Below are 19,216 nucleotides of genomic sequence, written 5' to 3'. Positions count from 1 at the left end.
AAGCAGACGCAGAGGGTGTGTACTTGGTAAGGTGAGGAGCAGCAGGGTAGCAGGCTGAGAAGAGTGAAGGGAGAGGGGTCAGAAATGGGCAGAGAGGTAGCACTGTGGAACTCGCTAGGCCAGCTTTCATCTTAAGTGAGCTGGAGAGGGCACCAGAAGAGACAGACAGCCTGACTGCAGCTTTAAGTGACCACCGTGTTGAGAATACACTGCATAGGGCGCAAAAGAGAAGTTAAGGCAGTAAGTGAAATGCTGAAAATGGCTCAGACAAGGCTAACAGAGTGAAGGTCTGTAAGAGACCATCAGTTTCTGGATCTATCGTAAAGATAAAGCCACTGGAATTGCTGATGAACGTCTGTAGAATGTGAGTGAAAGAGAGAAGTCTGGGAGGACTGCAGTTTTGGCAATGTGGGCTTATATTCCAGGAGACTCTGTCACTTCCCGTGTGACCTAGGCAGACCTAATATTGCTATGATCACCACTGTTATTAGCTAGCTTGAGAAAAGACGGAGTTACAGGAAGAACAGGTTTGGGAGTGGTCTCGACATCAGAAACTCAATTTAGAACATGTTAAGGTTCTAGTAGACATCCAAGTGAAGACCTTTAATAGGCAGCTGAACATACAGGTCAGCAGGAAGATCAGGACTAGAGGAATACAGACATATATTCCTCCCGGGGGGGGGGGGGGGGGGGGGAGGGATCTAGAATGAAAAAGAGTCCCCAGGACTGAGCCTTGCAGCCCTCAACATTTTAGAAGTTGGGAAAACCATGAGGAACCAACACTCTCCTTCCAGGAATGGCACCCTGTGTGTCAAAGCAAGGAAAGAGTATTCAGCTGTTTCAAATGATACTGAGAGGCCTAAGAAATAATCATTGATCACTGCGTTTTACAACACAGAGACATTGACAAACCCTGATAATTAAGAAATATTTTGATACAGTGAGGATGAAAGTCAGGTGGAGTAAATTCATGGAAAAAAAAAAAGGGGCAACGAATTGGAAACAGCAAATATGGACAACTCTGCAGAGAAATGCTGACACAAAAAGGAACAGAAAAATAGGGTGAGTATCTAGAGGGGAATGTGGGTCAAATTTGTTGTTGTTTTTTTTTTTTTTTTATAAATTTTTTTTTTTCAACGTTTATTTATTTTTGGGACAGAGAGAGACAGAGCATGAACGGGGGAGGGTCAGAGAGAGAGGGAGACACAGAATCGGAAACAGGCTCCAGGCTCTGAGCCATCAGCCCAGAGCCTGAAGCGGGGCTCGAACTCACGGACCGCGAGATCGTGACCTGGCTGAAGTCGGACGCTTAACCGACTGCGCCACCCAGGCACCCCGAGTTTGTTGTTGTTTTAAGATGAAAGAAAACAGCAAGCTTTAATACCAATGGTAATGGGTCAATGGGAGAGTAAGAAAGAGATGATGCAGGAGAGGAATAATGTTGGGACCAGTCCTTGACTAGACCACAGGGGATAAATACAGCGTATAAGACAGGGGATGGCCCAGAGAAGACTATGCCATTGGGTTATTAATTCATTTACTCAACATATACTTACTAAGCAAGTAGTTCGTGCTCCACACTATTCTAAACACTTGAGGATACATCAGTAAACAAAATCATATGAGAAAATCAGGGTGCCTGTGTGGTTCAGTTGGTTAAGCGTCCGACTTCAGCTCAGGTCATGATCTCACAGCTCGTGGGTTCGAGCCCCATGTCGGGCTCTGTGCTGACAGCTTGGAGCCCAGAACCTGTTTTGGATTCTGTATCTCTCTCTCTCTCTGCCCCTCTCCTGCTCACGTTCTATCTCTCCCTCCTTCAAAAATAAATAAATATTAAAAAATCATATGAGAATGGGGCGCCTGGGTGGCTCAGTCAGTTGAGCATCCGACTTCGGCTCAGATCATGATCTCACAGTTTGTGAGTTCAAGCCCTGCTTTTGGGCCCTGTGCTGACAGCTCAGAGCCTGGAACCTGCTTCGGATTCTGTGTCCCCTTCTCTCTCTGCCCCTTCCCCACTTGTGCTCGCTCTCTCTCTCTCTCTCTCAAAAATAAATAAATGTAAAAAAAAAATTAAAAAAACCCATATGAGAAAACATATGTAAAGCACTTACAATAATATGTCTGGCACATAGTAGGCACCTAACAAATACCAGCTAAATACAAACCTTACCTGTGTTCCTTCAAATCCGTGACAAAAAAATGTGGACCAAGACAGTGCCCTAAAACCTGCCACTAAAGACCTACCAGAGGAGTCTGAATAACAAGCCTTTGAGTGGATACTTACTTTCCATAATATGAAAATTGGCTTTAGAAGTCAATGAATGCAACCTCTTAATTTTGCAGAAACCAGTTAAAAAGAGAAAGCCAAGTCCACTTGCCCAAAGTTACTAAATTAATTCAGTGAAGAACCAAGGACCAAAATTAAAATCCAGTTCCTACTTCCTACTCTGGTTTTCACTACATTCTCTGTAATATCTCTGTCCCTCTCTCTCTAACAGAAAGCTGAAAATATTAAGATTGCAATTTCTGTCTTCCCACTACTTCTGCCTGGCCCTTGTCCCCCTCCAATTTACCACGGGCTATATTGGACTCCTTACCACTTTGTTTTGATCCAATTAAAAACTATAGTGGTTAAAAGTGGTTTGGGGGGAGATACAGTATTTTAATTACCAAAATAACAGGTTATTTCCAACCAAAAAAAAAAAAATCTACAATCAAACACAGTCCTCGCATCACATATTAAAAAAATATCGTAATGTTGACATTGATAGTGAAGAACATTTATTGTAATTGACTTTACACACTTTAAAATAACAACATTTCAAAAACTAATAAATCAGAACAGAGGATTTCTTGTTTTCTGTAAAAACTTAATAAATCTGTTTAAAAAAATTTTGGGGGGGAATGCAAACTGGTACAGCCACTCTGGAAAACAGCATGGAGGTTCCTCAAAAAGTTAAAACTAGAACTACCCTACGACCCAGCAATTCCACTACTAAGTATTCATCCAAGGGATACAGGTGTGCTGTTTCGAAGGGGCACATGTACCCCAATGCTTATGGTAGCACTATCAACAATAGCCAAAGTGTGGCAAGAGCCCAAATGTCCACTGATGGATGAATGGATAAAGAAGATGTGGTCTATATATACAATGGAGTATTTATTACTCGGCGATCAAAAAGAAGAAATCTTGCCATTTGCAACTACGTGGATGGAACTAGAGGGTATTATGCTGAGCGAAATTAGTCAGAGAAAGACAAATATATGACTTCACTTATAGGAGGACTTTAAGATCCAAAACAGATGAACATAAAGCAAGGAAAGCAAAAATAATATAAAAACAGGGAGGGGGACAAAACATAAGAGATTCTTAAATACAAAGAACAAACAGGGTTGCTGGAGGGATTGTGGGAGGGGGAAGGGCTAAGTGGGTAAGGGGCATTAAAGAATCTACTCTTGAAATCATTGTTGCACCATGTGCTAACTTGGATGTAAACTATAAAAAATAAGTAAGTTATAGAAAGTAAAAAGAAAAAAAATTTTTTAACATTTTTATTTTATTTTTGACAGAGAGAGACAGACAGAGCATGAGGAGGGAAGGGACAGACAGAGAGGGAGACACAGAATCTGAAGCAGGCTCTAGGCTCTGAGCTGTCAGCACAGAGCCCAACACAGGGCTCGAACTCACGAGGTGTGAGATCATGACCTGAGCAGAAGTCGGACGCTCAACTGACTGAACCACCCAGGCACCCGGAAATAGATCTATTTTTTAAACACCCATTATCAGTACTTTTAGCACCATGGATGGCAGCAGATCAATTTTTTACTTTCAGTATATAAGCCACATTAAGGATACATTGAAAATGCCAATTAAATTAAATACTCGCTGAAATAAAATTAATTTTCCCTTTTCCTTTCTGCATTTTTAATAGTTGTTTAACAGAGGGATAGGACTCAGTTCTAGCGAATAAGCATCTACTTCAAACCATCAATAAAACTGAAGTTTATCTAATATCTCCATTAAAACATCTGGCAAACCTAGTAATTTTGTCTTTAAAACAATACCTTTTAGGGGCGCCTGGGTGGCTCAGTCGGTTTAAGTGTCCGACTTCAGCTCAGGTCATGATCTCACGGTTTGTAGGTTCGAGCCCAGCATCAGGCTCTGTGCTGAGAGCCCGGAGCCTGGAGCCTGCTTTGATTCTGTCTCCCTCTCTCTTACCCCTCCCCAAGCTCACTCGCGTGCGAGCTCTCTTCTCTCTCCCTCTCTCAAAAATAAACATTAAAAAAGTAAAAACCAGGGGCACCTGGGTGGCTCAGTCGGTTAGGCATCCGACTTCAGCTCAGGTCATGATCTCACAGTCCATGAGTTTGAGCCCTGCGTCGGGCTCTGTGCTGACAGCTGGGAGCCTGGAGCCTGCTTCGGATTCTGTGTCTCCCTCTCTCTCTGACCCTCCCCTGCTCATACTCTGTCTCAAAAACAAACTTAAAGAAAATTTAAAAAATTTAAAAATAAATAAAATAAAAAATAAATAAAAACAATTACCTTTTAGATTTCAGGTTTCAAACTCTAGGTTCTGATATGAACTACCTTCCAAGGTTTGGGATTTTTTTTTTTTTAACCCTAGAATGTCCTTCAACTTCTAGCTAGAATCTTGCATTCTGATAATTACTGTTCTACCTTTTTTTTTCCTTAACCTATCCTCACCCCCCAAATGTTGCACATCTATACGGGTGTATCTGTAACTGGGCAGCACTCTTACGAGCCTATCTCGGACACCAGGTGGAAATAAACATTTCATTCGAAAATTAATCTTCCATTTCTATCCAATAGTAAATGCGACCAAAACATTAAGGACTGTGTTAAACATCCGGATTTTATCTCAGCTTTAACACAGACTAAAGAAGTAACAATGCCATTTCAGCATTAACAGCACAACCAAGTCCTGAAATGCTCCAACCACCCCCAAGTCTGAACTTGCTTCTTTAAGGAAGCTGCCTGGGCAGTCTCAACGAATACCACACACCAAATACTAACTTCCTTTTTCAAATCTAGCAGTGGTGTTCCAGTTTTCGGCGTCCTGGTTATGTGCACACGCATTTTTGTTACGCATCAGCAGCCTGAGGGCAGAAACCTGTTCCACAGGCTGCAAACCCCAGGGACCAACGCAGTGCCTGCGCGCACAAAGCAAGTACCCACTCAAACTATTAATAGCACACGAGCGATCGGATACACAGTTTCGTTTAGTCCTTCCAGCCGCCCGAGGAGGCAGGTACTATTATTCACCGTTCCTATTTTACAGATGATCACAAAGAGGCTCAGAAGGGTTACTTCGCTTGCCCGGATCACAGAGGCAGCAAAGGGGCATCAAACCAGGATTCCAAGCCTGACTCGTCCGGAAACCTTCTTAACCACTTATTCCTGCGGCCTCTCCCGTACACGCCCGTGATCACCCCAGAAGGCTCGATTCGGATCCCGGAACCAGAGGTCGCCGGGCAAGCCCCAGAGGCCTGTAGTGAGGTTCTGACACCTCGCCCCGCCGCATAAGTTGAGATGAAACGAGGTTTTTAAGCGCGGGGGTTGGGGGGGGGGGGGGGGAGTGATGCGCGGCGGAGTGAAAGGGCTCGTTGTGACCCAGGCAGGGCCACCCCTCCCCGCCACTCCGGTGCCCGAGCTTATACCGAGTACTGCGGGAACCGCCGGGGACTCCGGGACTGCCTCACCGAGACGAGACTCGCGGTCCTGGCGGCTCAGAGCCCCGCGAGACTGATGCGGAGCCGCGCGCCGGAAACGGAGGACAAGAGGAGGACCGACGCGCCTCTGGCGGGAGGTGCAGAGGCGGCTCGCCCTCACCCTCGAGCAGCGGCGGGAGCCCTTCGGTGGCTCAGCGACCCAGGGAAGCGGAGAAATTTCAGCGGCCAGCGTTCTCCCCCCACGAGCAACCTGTGAAGAAAAAGACAAACACCGGCGGCAGCCCGGACCGCGTTAAGCCGTGCACCGCCTGCCGCCCCGCCCCTTCCGGGGCCGCCAGGAGCCGTTTCCGGTGGCGGCCCCTCTGCTCGCTCCCGGCTCGAGCAACCCCGGGCCCGATTGTAAACTCCTGACGTTCCCCCGCCCCCCCCTCCCCCCACCGGGCGCGCCGGCGAGACCTCTTTTCGGTGTCCGGGAACCGAGCAGAGGCCGGGAAGGCCGGTCCCGTGCCGCTGGTAGCAGGGCTTCCTGCTCCGAAGTGGGAAAATGTGCTGCGACAAGTGGAGCCGCGTGGCCGAAATGTTTCTCTTCGTTGAAGACCTGGAGGAGGATTGTAAGATCCTTTGCCTGTGCTCCAGGGCATTTGTGGAGTAAGTAAAAACGCGTCCCTCTTCATTTCTAGCCCGGTTCTTGCCCAGAAATGTAGGCCTCGCAAGCTACGTGTGATTGATCCCCGAAGCCGTGGCTCAAGTCGAAGACCCGTGGGCAAGGTGGTTTCAGGAAAGAAAAGTCCTCAGAGTTCACGGAAGGTCGCCTATTACCGTTAAGGGAAGGGGGAAATCGACTTTGTCGGCTGCTGTGAAAAAACGCGGCAGCTGATTGATTTCGTTTTTATAAACCGAGGGGACGTTTAAAAAATCGGGGGAAGTGAAATGTAAACGCCCCTTCAGGGGTGTGACAGCTCAAGGTGAAGACTTTAAGATGAGTACCTTTTGTTGGTTAACGTTTTTTGAAAACCTTGAGATTTATTCAAGCGCATATGCGCAGACATAGAGCTTCTAGTTACCCGAGATAAAAGATTTAACTATAATTCCATCAGTTTTTCAGCTGTATTTTTGGGAAATATTTGGGGTAAAAATTGCCCTCCATGGAAGGAAGATAACCAGTGGGTGGGAAACAAGGAACTAAGGAATCGGATTATAGGGATGACTGTTTGCATATCGGGTGTGTGAGTTAAGACGCTTCAATCTTTTTTCCGTCCCTAAAACAGGTATGTTTTCACAATGATTTCCAGTGATTTCGCAGGCTTATTGTTAGATTCAGCCCGTGGAAGTAAATTTCATGGGCTGTACTTTTAATGTAGTTTAATGTGGGGGAATTGAAGTTTGAAGAAATGCTTACAGTTACTGTATTTGTGTGGAGTAATCGGAAAATTGATCCAAAAAGAAGTTAAACACGATGTTTAACTTTTAAAATATTGCCATCTTTGCATACGTGCATGCATGTGCAAATGCTTTCTGTGGTTCTTTGTATTAGGTACCCTGGTAGGCCCTCCGGTATAAGACACAGCCTGTCGCTACACCCTAGTAAGACAACTGTTACATAATTATTTAGCGAATTACAGTCGTAGGTGCTATAGGAGAGGAGTACAGGGGCTGTCATAGCAAAAACCTAACCTTTCTCCAAAGATCACAGAGATTTCTTTGAGAAAAGTAGCTTTTGAAAAGAGGTCTAGAGAGTGGAAGGAAACTGGGGTGTGTTTGAGTGAGAGAGAGAGCGACGAGCAGAACTCTGTAAAAAGTAGAAGAAAGCCAAGTCTACATACCTACTTCTTAGCCTGCAGCCAGATGAGTCTCGGGGCTATCTTCATGAAGTCTCCTTTCCACAAAAAAAAAAAAAAAAAAAAAAAAAGGAAAGAAAGAAAGGGAATGTGAGTTATAAATGCATGAAGTTGATGGGGCACCTGGGTGGCTCAGTCAGTTAAGCGTGACTCAGTCAGTGAAGGGTCCCGACTTCAGCTCAGGTCGGGATCTCACAGTTTGTGAGTTCAAGCCCCGCGTCGGGCTCTGTGCTGACAGCTCAGAGCCTGGAGCCTGCTTTGGATTCTGTCTCCCTCCCTCTCTGCCCCTCCCCCTCTCGTGTTCTGTCTGTCTCAAAAGTAAATAATAAACATTAAAGAGAGTTTTTTTAAAAAATGTAAAAATTTGAGAAAAAACTGTCATGCCATACCCCTACAAAGCAATATGCTACTAGATTTCAATTAAAGCAACTTTATTTAGAACACAATTTAGGGGGCTCCTGGGTGGCTCAGTCCGTTGAGCTTCCAACTCGATTTCAACTCAAGTCATGATCTCATGGTCATGGGATGGAACCTGATGGGCTGGCTATGGGCTGGCACGGAGCATGAAAACTGCTTAATATTTTCTCTCTCTCCCTTCCCTCCACCCCCCCCCCCACACACCTCTTCCCCCTGGTATACACGAACTCTCTTTCTCTCTCAAAATAAAAATAAATGAATAAAACACAATTTAATTGCCATATAAATCACCGATTACTTTGAATTTAGTCTTTTTGAACCAAAATGTTCATTTTTTAAACTTCGTATAATTTCATACATATTAAAACTTAGAAGCTCTACTTTCCTTTTAGAAGCCACATTCTGAGTTCAAAATAGGTAAAGAGAAAAGAATGGCTTTTTCCTTTAGATCACTTAATGCTCAAATTATAACTCCTTAGAACAAAAACAACTTGGAAATATGATCTTGAAATTATTTCCAGGAGAAGTCCTGGGGACTTGGAGACATGCTGGCAGTTCAGAGGCTTAATAGTGTAACTCGGACTTTCCAGGTAGAGAAAAGGTCTGTTTCACCATCTTAAAATAACAGATTGACTGTTAGCAAAATTCTAGAATAGATTATTAAACTGAAAAATACAGTACCATACTTTGGAGCAGAAACAGAAAACGAGCATTAGCATAGGTGCCTAATACCTTCTTAGTATTGAGTTGACTCTCATACTAAACTAAACTAAAGGTTATTGTACACCTCTCCTAGAAGGCAGAAAATAGAACCTCATATTGTAACTAATTTTTATTTCCTGAGGACATTATATTAACATACTGTCAGGGCACCTGGGTGGCGCAGTCAGTTGAGTGTCTGACTTTGGCTCAGGTCATGATCTCGCAGTTGGTGAGTTCAAGCCCCACATTGGGCTCTGTGCTGACAGCTCAGAGCCTGGAGCCTGCTCAGGATTCTGTGTGTGTGTGTGTGTGTGTGTGTGTGTGTGTGTGTGTGTGTGTGTGTGTGTCTCTCTCTCTCTCTCTCTATCTGCCCCTCCCTGCTCATGCTTTGTCTCTCTCAAAAATAATAAACGTTAAAAAAAATTAACATACGGTTTTATGAGCTCTAGAGTAATCTGTTTCATCTGCACATTCAGGTTTTCATACACCATATATATGAAGAAGACATAATTACATGTAATGGCGCTCTTAAAAATAATCATCATGATGGCTCAGTAGTAACATGAAAAAATAGCTTACGTTAATGAACGTCTGAATATAAAATATCTACTCTATAATTACAATTATGTAAAAATTTTGTGTTAATATGTACATAGTCTAAAATAGAATATAGTAAAATGCTGAAATGATGGAGTAGTAGATTTTTGTTATAAAAACAACAGACATTAATTATTTAATTCTTTTAAAGGAATTACTTAATTCTTTTAAATCATTTTTGTCTTTAAGATTTACCTATTATATATATCTGATGCTACTCATTCTTAGAAAGTTCATGCTTTTCTTGTTTTTAAACTTTATTATTATTAATTTAAGTCCAAGGTATTTAATATATAGTGTAATAATGATTTCAAGAATAGAAGTTAGTGATTCATCACTTATATGTAACACCCAGTGCTCATCCCCACAAGTGTCCTCCTTAATGCCCCTCCTCCATTTCGCGCCCCCTACCCAACACCCCTCCAGCATCCCTCAGTTTGTTCTCTGTATTTAAGAGTCTCTTATGGTTTGTCTTCTCTGTTTTTATATTATTTTTGCTTCCCTTATGTTCATCTGTTTAAAGTCCACATGTGACTGAAGCCATATGATATTAGTCTTTGACTTATTTCGCTTAGCATAATACACTCTGGTTCCATCCACGTTGTTGCAGATGGCAAGATTTCATTCTTTTTGTCGCCGAGTAATATTCCATTGTGCATATATACCACATCTCTATCCATTCATCCGTCGATGGACATTTGGGCTCTTTTCATACTTTGGTTATTGTCACTAGTGCTGCTGTACACATTGAGGTGCGTGTGTCCCTTCGAAATAGCACTCCTTTGGATATCCTTCAGGTAAATACCTAGTAGTGCAATTGCTGGGTCACAGGGTAGTTCTATTTTTAATATTTTGAGGAGTCTCCATACTGTTTTCCAGAGTGGCTGCCCCAGTTTGCATTCCCACCAGCAGTGCAAGAGAGATCCTCTTTCTCTGCATCCTCACCAACATCTGTTGTTGCCCGAGTTGTTAATTTTAGCCAGTCTGACAGGTGTGAAGTGGTATCTCATTTTGATTGATAGTTGCCTGATGATGAGTGATGTGGAGCATTTTTTTCATGTGTCTGTTAGCCATCTGGATGTCTTCTTTGGAAAAGTGTCTGTTTTGCCCATTTCTTCACTGGATTGTTTTTTGGGTGTTGATTTTGATAAGTTCTTTATAGATTTTGGATAGTAACCCTTTTTGTGATATTTCATCTGCAAATATCTTCTCCCATTCCGTTGGTTGCCTTTTAGTTTTGCTGATTGTTTCCTTCACTGTGCAGAAGCTTTTTATCTTGATGAGGTCCCAATAGTTTATTTTTCTTTTGTTTCCCTTGCCTCTGGAGACATGTCAAATAAGAAGTTGCTGCAGCCAAGGTCAAAGAGGTTGCTGCCTGTTTTCTCCTCTAGGATTTTGCTGGCTTCCTGTCTTATGTTCAGGTCTTTCATCCATTTTAAGTTTTATTTTTGTGTCTGGTGTAAGAAAGTGGTCCAGGTTCATTCTTCTGCATGTCGCCATCCAGTTTTCCCAGCACCATTTGCTGAAGAGACTGTTTTTTCCATTGGATATTCTTTCCTGCTTTGTCAAAGATTAGTTGGCCACATAGTAAATCATTTTAAAATAATTTCAAACTTAAAAAATAGGTCCGTGAACCATATTCCCCTCTCCGCAGATTCACCAGGTCTTAATAGTTAGCTGCCTTTGTTCCATCTCTCCCTCTGCAGACGCAGAGACACGTGCCCAGGCCCCACATACACCATCTTTTCTGAACCATTTGAGAGCAAGCTGCAGACTTGATTCCCCATCTCTCCTAAATACTCCATTGTGCATTTCCCTAAAACAAGTATATTCTCCTTCATAACCACTGTCGAGGGTTCACATTTCCCCCAGCTTTCCCAGCAGTGTTTCTCTTTTCTTTCTGATCCAGAATTCCACATAGTTCCTCTTATGTTTACTTTTGACTTGTCAATCTCCTTTGGAAAAATTCTTCACCCTTTCCCTCCCTTTCGTGGCCTCAGCATTTTAAGAAGTGCAGACCTTACCTTCTCCTTCTGTAGGCTGACCTTACTTAACCTGGGTCTCTCTGACATTTCAACAGGAACAGCGACGGGGCCGTGCCTTCTTGGCAGGAATGCCACAGAAGTGATCCTGTGGTTGGCCCTGCATCGCTTCAGCAATGACTTTCTGGAGATCCAGCCCACCACTGGTGACGTTAACCTCCATTGCCCAATCATTGGGGTCCCCCAGTTTTCTTCACTGTAAAGTCACAGTGATTCCCTTTGCATTCATTAGTATGTTGTAGGAAAGTACTCCAGTGCTATACCAATACCCTGTTGTTGCCTGAATCTGCTACCTCTTGAAGATTGCCAAAGAGTGATTCTCTGCCTGTATCGTTCTACTTTTATTAGTTGGCATTCTGTATGGAGCACTTTCCCCTCTCTCCACATATTTGTTTACTCCTTTATTTACATTAACGTGAACTCTGGATTGTTCGTTTATTGATGTTGTATTTTATGACTGTCATTTATTTTGATGTTCATATTGTCTCAGCTTTAGCTGGTGGGGGCCTCCTGAGGTGGCTTGTATATCATTTTGATGTGTCCCTGGCATTGTTAGACCTCCTCCTAACCTTCTGGCACAGAAGGTGACCCAAGCATAATCTTTTATAGTCCATGCTCCAACCTGGAACTGCCATTTCTGAAGGTACCTTGGTTCCTTGTAGCAGAAACCAAGACTTGGGTGCTCGTTGTGTTCCCTGCTCTTGGGTTTCATTTCCCCTATGCTCTCTCAGCAGATAGAATTAGGCAGGGTGTGTCTGCATTTTGCATACATACATAAATACATGTAGGCGTGTAGGAATATCTTGGCTGTCGGTATCCTCAGTGCATTTACTTATGTGCCCAGTGTAACCAATCTTGCAATCTTACTAGCCTTTTCCTCCATCTGACACCTAGTGCCCCGTATCCTCGGGTGCTGACAGGCACGCCGTTGATGCCCTCTGTGTAGCTGCTGCTCTCCCCCACCCCCAGAGCCCTCTCCATTGTCCAGTGTTCTTGGGGGCCAGTGGGCATTGTGCCAGAGCACATTTGCACTGCATCCCCTGGCATGTTTGCTGTCCTACTGTGAGTCATCACTTTATCTTTTATAAAGTGTCAAAACATAGACAGGAGGATAGTGAAATATATCAAGTATACAAAAATTTTATTTGGTTGAATTTATTGTGGTTACACTGGAAAAATAGTATCAGGTATTACTTGCAGATGGCTTTATTCTGGCAGTTCTGATGGAGTTTGTTACAGCTCAATTTAATGGTAGGAAGAAAATGGCACAATTTTCTCCTTTCCCAAAGTGTCCTGTCAAGTTTATTTGTGTTAAGTAATCTCTGATCTTAGCAGATAGAAAACAACTCTTGAAGTAGATATGTAAAGAAAAGTTGAATCATTCACTGTTGTTAAAAATTGTTGAGACTAGGGTATTGGCTGGCTCAGCCGGGGGAGCATGCAGCTCTTGATCTTGGGGTCATGAGTTTGAGCCCCACATTAGGCACCGAGCTTACTTAAATAATTATTCAATTAAAAATTGTTGAGACTGAATGTTTTGTTTTGATTTCTGTTTCAGTTTGATAAAATATCTAAATAAGAACTTCATTGTATGTTAGTCCCCAAAACAACCTTTGCTTGGACTGTGACTATCTTGTCTACTAAGCAATGATAACTTGGCTGATTTGCAAATGGAGTAGGGTCTACATGTGGATTTATGTGTGTGTAAGGTAAATCTTTCCACCTTTTTTTTACATGTTTATTTTTGAGAGACAGCGAGAGACCAAGCATGAGCGGGGAAGGGCAGAGAGAGAGACACACAAGAATCCTAAACAGTCTCCAGGCTCTAACCTATCAGCACAGAACCCGATGTGGGGATCAAACCCACGAACCATGAAATCAGGACCTGAGCCGAAGTTGAACTCTTAACAGACTGAGCCACCCAGCGCCCCTAAATCTTTCCACTTTTATGCTCACTTCTTACAGCAAGTTTAGAGAACACTTTCTTGTTTATGTATTATATAAGATCAATTCTTCCCACAATGCCAGAACCACCCTTTAATTATACTAATTAGTAATTGTAATTATAAATGATTCCTATGTGGTATATATTCCCTGTCTTAGATGTACTATCCTTGTAATAACCTCATGAGATATGTGTTCTTTCCTCTGTATTACAGATGAGGAAGATATATTAGCAGATTGCTTTTCTGTTCCTTAACATTTTAAATCTATGCTGCCTTGAATTTTTTCCCCAGATTTATAATGTATTTCATTTTTGACTGTTTAATTTGCTTTGCAGAGATCGAAAATTGTGCAATTTGGGATTAAAAGGCTACTATGTCAAAGGCAATGGTGACAATGCAGGTAATACAGTATAAAACCATATGGTCCCTTTTCACTCAAAGTAACTATAATACTGTATTGATTTTAAATATAATTTGTTATAATACCATATTGATTTGTTGCATAAAATATTATAAATGACAACCAGTAATTATAGTCCTTATTTTTTATTATGACATGGCTCTAGAATCCTTTTCAAAGCACATCTTTTCTTTTCCTGCTAGCTCCTCTATGGACTTGAGGTAGCCTCTTTTGCTCTATGTAACGTTCCTTCCTGAGTTGTTGCCATTAGATAAGAGGAGCCTGAAATTTGCAGCTTTGAAAAGTAGAGAGCATATTTTTCCCCCCCAGCAAAATTTATTGTGTTGGAAGATAAACAGAGGCATATTAAAATTTTCAAGAGTTTATTCGAGTAGACACCTCTCCAAGTCAGGCAGTGCCGGCTCCCTGGATAGGAGCACCACTCCACAACAGGAGTTAGAGGAGGGGTTTTTATAGAGACGGTGTAGAAGCAAAGCAAGGAAATTACTTGATTGGCTATGGCTTAAGCAGTGGGCTCATTTGGGGAAGCATACTGGCTATTTGTGATTGGTTGTTCTTAAGTTTTATTTTCTTTGATTTGAGTGCTTGGATTCTGGCTTAGGTTTTTGGTTTGCTTCCATTGACAACAAAGGCCTTAGAGCCACCTCAGTCTAATGACCTCCTTGTTTATATACTTTACCAATCGTATAAATAAGGTATTCAGGATAAGTGCCAAGTGAACATCCATAGTCTTCTGACTGAAGTGAAGAGCCCATCATCTGGGTTCACGTTCCCAAATAACAAATAGAATTTGTTGTATACTTTGAGCCTTATCTAGTTTCCAAAAACCATCTTGCTCTCTCTCAGACTTCCCTTTGAGACCGCGTTTGTTCTTTCCACACAGATCTTTTTTGTTTCTCTAGATACAGGCAAAACTAGCATGAGTTCTAGGCTAAAGCCAGCACAAGTAAAGGGTGTCGTGTTGCCCTTAAAAGTCCTTTAACTCTCACAATAATGGAACGAGTCAGTGTTTCTTCAGTTGATTGCTGGATAAAGTGTTTGGTTTGTGTTTCAATGTAATGTACAAATAAGGTTTCTTCAGACCCCAAGCTCCTGCTAAACGTAAAATATACATACCATGGGGCACCTGGGTGGCTCATGATCTTATGGTTGTGAGATTGAGCCCCGTGTCGTCGTGGAGCCTGCTAGGGATTCTCTCCTCTCCCTCTACTCCTCTCACTTGCTTGTGTGTGCATGCTCTCTCTCTCTCTCTTTTTCATAAATCAATCAATCAATCAATGAATAAAACACATACTATGAAAGGAACATAAAACTTAGCACATTTGTTTTTCCTATTTGCTCTCTCTTGGACTTTCATAAGTTCATTGAGTGGAATGGTAAATGGAATCCCCCTTATTACTTAGGCAGAGATGTTTTTTTCCCTCTTTGTTTTAGTAGGATTTGTACACAAAAGATTTCTTTATAGTCTCCATTTTTGCTTTGTAAGACTCACCATTCTGTTGCCTACAGTCATTTAGCTGGAGTGCAGCTCAGCCCTAATTGAGTATGCTAATGTGTAAAGTGACATTTATCTCACATTTCAAATGGCTAATGGAGCATTTGAATGGCATTTGTCCTGTTAATGGTGTGATACACTTTTTTTTAATCTAACCATATTAGTATAAAGCAAAACTTACTTTGTTACAATACAACAGGTTTTTTTGTAAGACCTAGAATCAGGAGTTTGAAAGAATCTTCCAGCTCAGTAGATTTCACTTTCAATAGCAGAACCCTTTCATTCAATCATCTCTCCCAGAGTCACAGAATATAAATCCTAGTTGTGATTAAAGTACCCTCAAACTAAATAAATAAATAAATAAATAAATAAAAGTACCCTCGAGGCGACTAAAGACATGCCTTTCACCTCTCTTATTACTAGCTCCTAAAGTAACTCCACAAATCATCATTTTAACTTCACTGATCTAGTTGAGTAATACTGCCTATGGCGAAAATGTGTTTTCCCTGTGATTACTCCACCATGTCCCCCCTCGTATCCTCAGTACTCTGCACGGTGCAAAGGGCTCTGTGCCCAGCACAGAGGAGGTACTCAGTACATGTAACTTGAATGGGCAGCTGGTAGCTGGCAGAGCTAGACTAGAAGTTGTCTCTTGATTCTCAGTTGGCCATTTTTTACTAGTCTTTTTAACTCCTTAAAAATCGTAACACTTGCATGATTCTGGATCTCAGGTTCCTCTTTAAAATGAGGATGATAAAACTTACATCTACATTCTCTCTAAAATGAAGCTAACAAATGCTGTCTGTAGGAGACCAAGCAACAGAAGAGGAGGAAGGTGGCACGGCAGAGTCACATGACAGCAAAGGCTTAGGCCTAGATGAAAGTGAACTTGATTCTGAGGCTGAACTCATGAGAAGTATGGGACTACCACTCCAGTTTGGTGGTGTATCTGCACATAAGACTTTTGAGGTAAGTAGGGGTGCCTGGGTGCCTCAGTCGGTTAAGCGTCTGACTCTTGATTTCAGCTCAGGTCATGATATTGTAGTTTGTGAGTTCAAGCCCTACATCAGACTCTGTGCTAGTGGTGTGGAGCCTGCTTGGGATCCTCTGTGTCTCTTTCTCTGCCCCTCTCCCACTTGTGTTCTAAATAAGTAAATATTTTTTTTAAAAAAGAATTTTTACAAAAGTATAAGTTACTTTTATTTGTTTCTTCATTTTCTTCATGAAATACCAAATGGAATTATTTTATCCCAAATCTAACACATTCATACATTAGAGCACCCCACTTCTTTTTAAACGTACGTATTTATAAATTAACCAAAACTGCAAGTTTTGATATATGTCTATGTTTGATTTTTTCCTCCTCCTGTAGACATAGAGAGTAAAATTAATCTGTGTGTGTAACTAAAGCCCAGGATGAGGGTTTGAGGATCTATTATTTAATTTAATGGTAAAAGAGACTTGGATTCTGTTTTCTCTTATACTTTATGAGGTGCACTTGATATTCAAGTTATTTATCTTATGTAGGTGTCTATGAATACTAGAAATAAAGTTAAAGTCAAAAAGAAAAAGAAAAAACAGCAAAAGAAGTACTTGCATGAAATTATGAGAGAATCTTGGAGACAAGAATATGAAGAAGATGACATTTTGGCTTCCGATGATCCGTCTTCAGTTGAACAGTATGAGAACACCAAAACATGTGAACTTCAAACCAAAAAGGACATTGAAACTGAAAATCTTCCTGTTGAAAATACATTATGCCCAAAGCTAGAAATTACAGAGAAGTGGGAAAAGTATTGGAATGAATATGGCGGAGGACTCTTATGGCAAAGCTGGCAAGAGAAACATCCAGGTCAGACACTGTGTTCTGAACCTTGGAACGTTCCTGATACAAAGGAGGAATGGGAACAACATTATAGTCAACTCTATTGGTATTATTTGGAACAATTTCAGTATTGGGAAGCTCAGGGTTGGACTTTTGATGCCCCAGAAACCTGTGATACAGATACTGGTGAGCCTAAAATAGAGGTTGACGACGAGAAAAATGAAAATTGCATAAAAGCGGACTTAACGTCTTTTCCATCTTCATCTATAACCATTGATAGTGAAAGCTCTAGTTCAAGTGATAAAGAGCATAATGAAATACTTGATGGAGTTAGTAACTTAAGTCTGAATTCAGAGGAAGTGGAACAGAGCCGGTTAGATTCTTCAGTAAGTTACGATGGATGTCAGTTGCTAAGTGAAGTCGGCAGCAGCAGAGAATGCCCTGCTGGCCAAAGTGAACCATGTCACGGAGGAACCAAGGACAGCAACGTGTCTGGGAACAGAAGCGCAAACCAACCAGCTCAGGGTAAGACTGGCCAAGATGTATCCTACTGAACAGGAAAATGAACCTACTGAGCAAAATAACACTAATCCTTTATGCAAGAGTTACACAATGCCAACTGCATTTTATAGTATAAAATGATTTACTCCATATATCACAAGTTGTTTATTTCCCTTTCATATAAATCAGAAAAATATTTGCAAAGGGTTCTCAAAAGTATCATTTTTTCCACTTGTACCTTGGTGGCCAATTAAAACTTGAAACTCCCCTGGGGCGCCTGGGTGGCCTTAGTCGGTTAAGCGTCCGACTTCAGCTCAGGTCATGATCTTACAGTCTGTGAGTTTGAGCCCCGCATAGGGCTCTGTGCTGACAGCTCAGAGCCTGGAGCCTGCTTCAGATTCTGTGTCCCTCCTCTCTGTCTCCCTCTCCCTCCCCCACTTGTGCTCTGTCTCTCTTGCTCTCAAAAATAAATGAAACATAGAAACGAAACAAACAAAAAACACCTTGGAACTCCCTTGAGAAATTTAGAATAGACATGGAACTTCCAAGTTTCTGTGAAGCAAATGTATTTATAGGAGGCATATTAGAGAATGGTTCAGAGTACACAATGGATATCAGGCAAATCTTACTTTAAGTTATATCTGAAAATTTATTTTGGAACCAATGAAGTCTTGCTCTGTAGGGAATCTCAACAGGGCATGATATTAATTTCTATCTAGAAGAGTTGACCTCAGGATCCTTGTTAAATATCCAGGATAGGGAACTTCATTGACTCCAGCCTAAGTGATTGAAAACATAACAAAACAAAACCTGTCATGCAAATTGATGTCTAAAGAACTAAAGAAAGGATGAAAGAAAGCCAGTGAGAGGTATGTTAAGAAGTCAGAGGTGGTTATTAAGAATGCTCTTGCTAGGGAAAAGGATTCTAAGGAATCCTAAGGAAACCAGGAAAATCAGAGAGGAGGAAATTTTTATAAGTTTGGCATCCTTGATGTTTGGTGCTAGACAAGTCTGGTTTATAATAGAGGACTTTCTTCTCGGCCTCATTCTTATATGAAACAAAAGGTTTTGGCCTTTTATTTAACAATTGGGTTTGCTTTGTTCCTTGGATTGCGGATTTTCATCTAGCTGAGAGTTCCCTTTAGAGAGAGTTCCTAAAGGACTCTGCCTACTTTTTGATTTCTTTTTTCTCTGTGCTCTCCCAATGGAGCTTACCTCAGTATTATCATTCTTTTCTATTTTGGTGTTATTTTCATCCTTTTTTTAATGTGATTACTTTATGTTAGTCTTTTGACACTCCTCTCTGCTCTCTCGATTACTTTCTGTGCTGATTTTGACCATAAAACTAGAAATCTGTATATTGGCCAATGTATTGGCCCCTGTCTTACTACTTCATGTTACTTCTTTGACCCTCCTCCCTTATCTTCCTGTTTGTTCCCTTTGTCAAACATAGTAAACCTCATAGTCTCTGCCTTCTGTGGTCTATTTCCTAGTTTACATGCATAGATTGGCCATTTTTGTTACCTTTTCCCTTAGTTATGTGTGTAGTTGGCCATTTCTTTAATTAGTCCCGGGGTGAGTGCCATCAGGATCAATCTGAGAATTTGAGGTTTTAATTTGTTTTGGATCCTCCCTTGAGATCACAACACAAGGTATATGTTGCATGTTTTCTATGTAAGCGTATATGTTTTCTATTGTTTGTGGTTGCGTATTCTCCTGAAATAGTCTGTGCCTACACAGT

At 41.6% G+C, this 19,216-nt stretch overlaps 2 protein-coding genes across 6 annotated transcripts in view; one reads left to right on the top strand and one right to left on the bottom strand.

Moving 5' to 3' along the window:
* TMEM68 (transmembrane protein 68) overlaps nucleotides 1-6,013 on the bottom strand; it is a 61,834-nt gene extending 55,821 nt beyond the window's left edge. For 2 of the 4 annotated variants that reach the window (XR_015246634.1, XM_086695212.1), the window contains exon 1: nucleotides 5,680-6,013. The gene's annotated coding sequence lies outside the window, so the exon portion shown is untranslated. The remainder of the gene's footprint in view (nucleotides 1-5,679) is intronic. The other 2 variants (XM_086695210.1, XM_086695211.1) reach the window with 2 other exon arrangements.
* Nucleotides 5,964-19,216, top strand: part of TGS1 (trimethylguanosine synthase 1) — a 44,433-nt gene continuing 31,180 nt past the window's right edge. For both annotated transcript variants that reach the window (XM_025922676.2, XM_086695209.1), the window contains exons 1-4: nucleotides 5,964-6,339; nucleotides 13,569-13,633; nucleotides 15,958-16,118; nucleotides 16,677-17,499. In XM_025922676.2, the coding sequence (XP_025778461.1) occupies nucleotides 6,236-6,339; nucleotides 13,569-13,633; nucleotides 15,958-16,118; nucleotides 16,677-17,499 (1,153 nt within the window). In that variant the 5' untranslated portion in view covers nucleotides 5,964-6,235. The remainder of the gene's footprint in view (nucleotides 6,340-13,568; nucleotides 13,634-15,957; nucleotides 16,119-16,676; nucleotides 17,500-19,216) is intronic.

This window comes from Puma concolor, chromosome F2, assembly GCF_028749965.1.
Source record: "Puma concolor isolate L17-30 chromosome F2, mPumCon1.1.hap2, whole genome shotgun sequence".
Classification (NCBI taxonomy): domain Eukaryota; kingdom Metazoa; phylum Chordata; class Mammalia; order Carnivora; family Felidae; genus Puma; species Puma concolor.
This window is presented reverse-complemented; position numbering and strand designations above follow the sequence as displayed.